The sequence below is a fragment of the Equus quagga genome, chromosome 14, assembly GCF_021613505.1.
Source record: "Equus quagga isolate Etosha38 chromosome 14, UCLA_HA_Equagga_1.0, whole genome shotgun sequence".
NCBI lineage: Eukaryota > Metazoa > Chordata > Mammalia > Perissodactyla > Equidae > Equus > Equus quagga.
In genome coordinates, this window is record NC_060280.1 from 84,575,388 (window position 1) to 84,578,180 (window position 2,793).

A 2,793-nucleotide genomic window follows, 5' to 3' on the forward strand; every position below is an offset into this window, starting at 1 on the left:
CCCCCCCCCCCCCCCCCCCCCCCCCCCCCCCCCGGAGTGGGTGGACTGGGGATTGCCTGGACTCCTTCCTCGGTTATTTTCTGCCTCGCCTCCCGCGCCCCTCCCCCTCCGCGGCCCCCGCGCCCCGCCCCCGCCCCCTCCTCCCGCCCCTCCTTCTCCAGGGTCAGCCGGGAAGATGTCCCGCGCTGCGCTCCCCGGCTGGGGCCGGGCGGCCGCCGTGTGAGCCCCCGAGCCAGGCGCCGAGCCGCCGCCGCCCGATGGGCTGGGCCGTGGAGCGTCTCCGCAGTCGCAGCCCCGGCCGCCGTCTTCGCAGCCCCGGCGGCATCGGCAGCAGCATCCTCCTCGGCGGCGGCGGCGGCGGCGGCGGCAGCATCTTCCGCATCGTTCGCCGCAGCTGCGTAACCCGGAGCCCTTTGCTCTTTGCAGAATGGCCCGCTTCGGAGACGAGATGCCGGCCCGCTACGGGGGAGGAGGCTCCGGGGCGGCCGCCGGGGTGGTCGTGGGCGCCGGCGGCGGGCGAGGAGCCGGGGGCAGCCGGCAGGGCGGACAGCCCGGGGCGCAAAGGATGTACAAGCAGTCGATGGCGCAGAGAGCGCGGACCATGGCCCTCTACAACCCCATCCCCGTCCGACAGAACTGCCTCACGGTCAACCGCTCCCTGTTCCTCTTCAGCGAGGACAACGTGGTGAGAAAATACGCCAAAAAGATCACCGAATGGCCATATCCTTTCCCGAAGCCCGGCGGCGGCGCCTCCCCTCCTCCCCCCGCCTCCCCTCTCCCGGCTGCCAGAGGCCGGGCCGGCGGGAGGCAGGCGGGGGTCTCCCAGGGCCGGCGGAGGCTGGAGGAGTGTGGGGAGGCTGGGGCGGGGGGCGGCCGGGCACTGGAGGCCACCCCGAGGACCGGCTCCGGGGCGAGGGCTGCGCCCCGGGCTCGCCCAGGGGCCTCGCGGGGGCTCCGGAGCCCGCGCCCTATGGGTCAGCCTTCTCCGGGCTGAGCTGGGCCTGGGCGGGGGCCTGGGGCTTCTGGCCAGGGCAGGGGGCCGTGGGGGCTTGGCTGCCCCTTAGCGGAATCCAGGGGCACCTCCAGAGCCAGAGCGGTCCCCAACCACCGGCCCCTTGGCCCCTGCCTTCCCCAGCTGGGGGATCCTGCTCAGGGCAGGGCGCTCAGGGTCCCCAGGGCAAGAGCCGCTGGGAGAACATGTGGCCTTCACATGGAGGGCCGGCCCGGCCCGACCTGGTGTCCCAGGGTGGGCTGCTGGCCGCTGGGTTTGGAGCGCTTCTCCCCATGTCTGCGGGTCCCCTTTCCTTCACACCGATCAAGGGCCTCACCTTTTGGGGTGTAGAGAGCACCCCGTTTGCCCCATCTGGGGCCCTGACCTGGACGACTCGGGATGGGCTCTTTCGGTAAGAAAGAGGGAGAGTGAAAATGAAGGGCTGGGTCCTCCCGCCGGCCGTGCCCGGCCTCATTCCACACTGGAGCCACCGGGAGAGTCAGCATCCATGTGGACGTCTCGGGCAGGTAAACGCCTTGTTAATTTTTTTTTTTTTTAAGTCAAAGATCCAGAGGAAGAAAGGTGAAGACACAGTTTCCTCTGCTGAGATGCTGTCACCATGCGGATCCCCTTGTGTTTCTTTAAATCCGTGCCTGCTTGAAATAAACCTTCAGGAGGGTTTAACATCTGTTGAGATGTAGGCAGGCAAGGATGGGTAATTAGTCGGGCTTTCTAGCAGTTATCTAAGCATGACCCAGATTCCAAGTGGGGGGACGCACCCTGCTCCCCAGCCTGGCTGGCCACCATGCCATGGCCGAGCGTGGGGCTCGTCAGCCCTGTTCCAACCAGCTGCCTTCGGTGTGAAAGTGCCCGGGGCTGGGTGGGCCTCTGGGCTCGGCGATGAGCCCCCATCCCCTTCGTGTGTGGTTTCGACTGTTCTGCACTCAGCAGGGCTGAGCCCCGGGTGGTTCTGGGCTGCTCATCTGAGGAGTACGGTGGCCGGTGGGCTCACTGTTACGGGGCTCGGAATTGAGCTTTGGGCTTCTAGATGCTCTGAGGTTTTGGAGCATGTGAACAGCCTGCTTTGAGGGGGGTGAGAATGAAGAGGTTCAGCTGGCCCCTTTCTGGAGGGGCGGACCCCCAGCCACGGTGTCGTCCGGATTGGCACCCAAGGCCAGGTCTTTGCCTCCTGAGTTCCAGCCTCCTGAAGGCCCATTGACAGGCTCAGGGGTCTTGTGGTTGCTCTGCCTCCCACCCCCCTAGCCCCCCGGGGAGTGGTGGGGTGTGGAGGGTGGCACGGTGTGCACTGTCACCTAACTCCAGGGGGGTGTGGGAGATTCACTGGGCTGCCAGGTTTCTCTGCTGAAAGTGACTTTAGACCGTGCAGGGCCTGGGCCTGGAGTCTGCTGAGAGGAAGGCCGGGGCGGTGGGGGGGGGGGGGGGTCCTCCTGTGTCCTCAGTTCCCCCCAGGCCGGCCTGAATCCCGCAGCCCGGAGGATTGCTGGGGGCGGGTGGGGGGTGCCAGCAGCCCTGGCAGGGAGATGCAGGTGAATTGGGAGCATTCGCTGGCCCTGTGGGTTTTCTTTGGCTCTCTTGCTGTCAGTAGCTTGGTGATGAGTTTGTGCCTTCTGCTCTCTGCAGACGGGTTTTTTTCTCTCTTTGGCCCGAGGCGGCAAACGCATTATCCAGCCCCGCTCTGGAAGGCAGAGCTCTCGTCCCGAGTCTGTCAGCAGCCAGGTTACCCAGGGCTGAGTTTTCTCGGGGGGGGGGGGGGGGGGGGGGGGGGGGGGGGGGGGGGGGGG

General features: G+C 67.4%; 1 protein-coding gene across 1 annotated transcript in view; it reads left to right on the forward strand.

Annotated features, from left to right (window-relative positions):
• The first annotated feature begins 427 nt into the window (after positions 1–427).
• The window catches only part of CACNA1A (calcium voltage-gated channel subunit alpha1 A), a 199,242-nt gene continuing 196,876 nt past the window's right edge, over positions 428–2,793 (forward strand). Inside the window, exon 1 of the mRNA XM_046638279.1 lies at positions 428–720. Within this exon, the coding sequence (XP_046494235.1) occupies positions 428–720 (293 nt within the window). The remainder of the gene's footprint in view (positions 721–2,793) is intronic.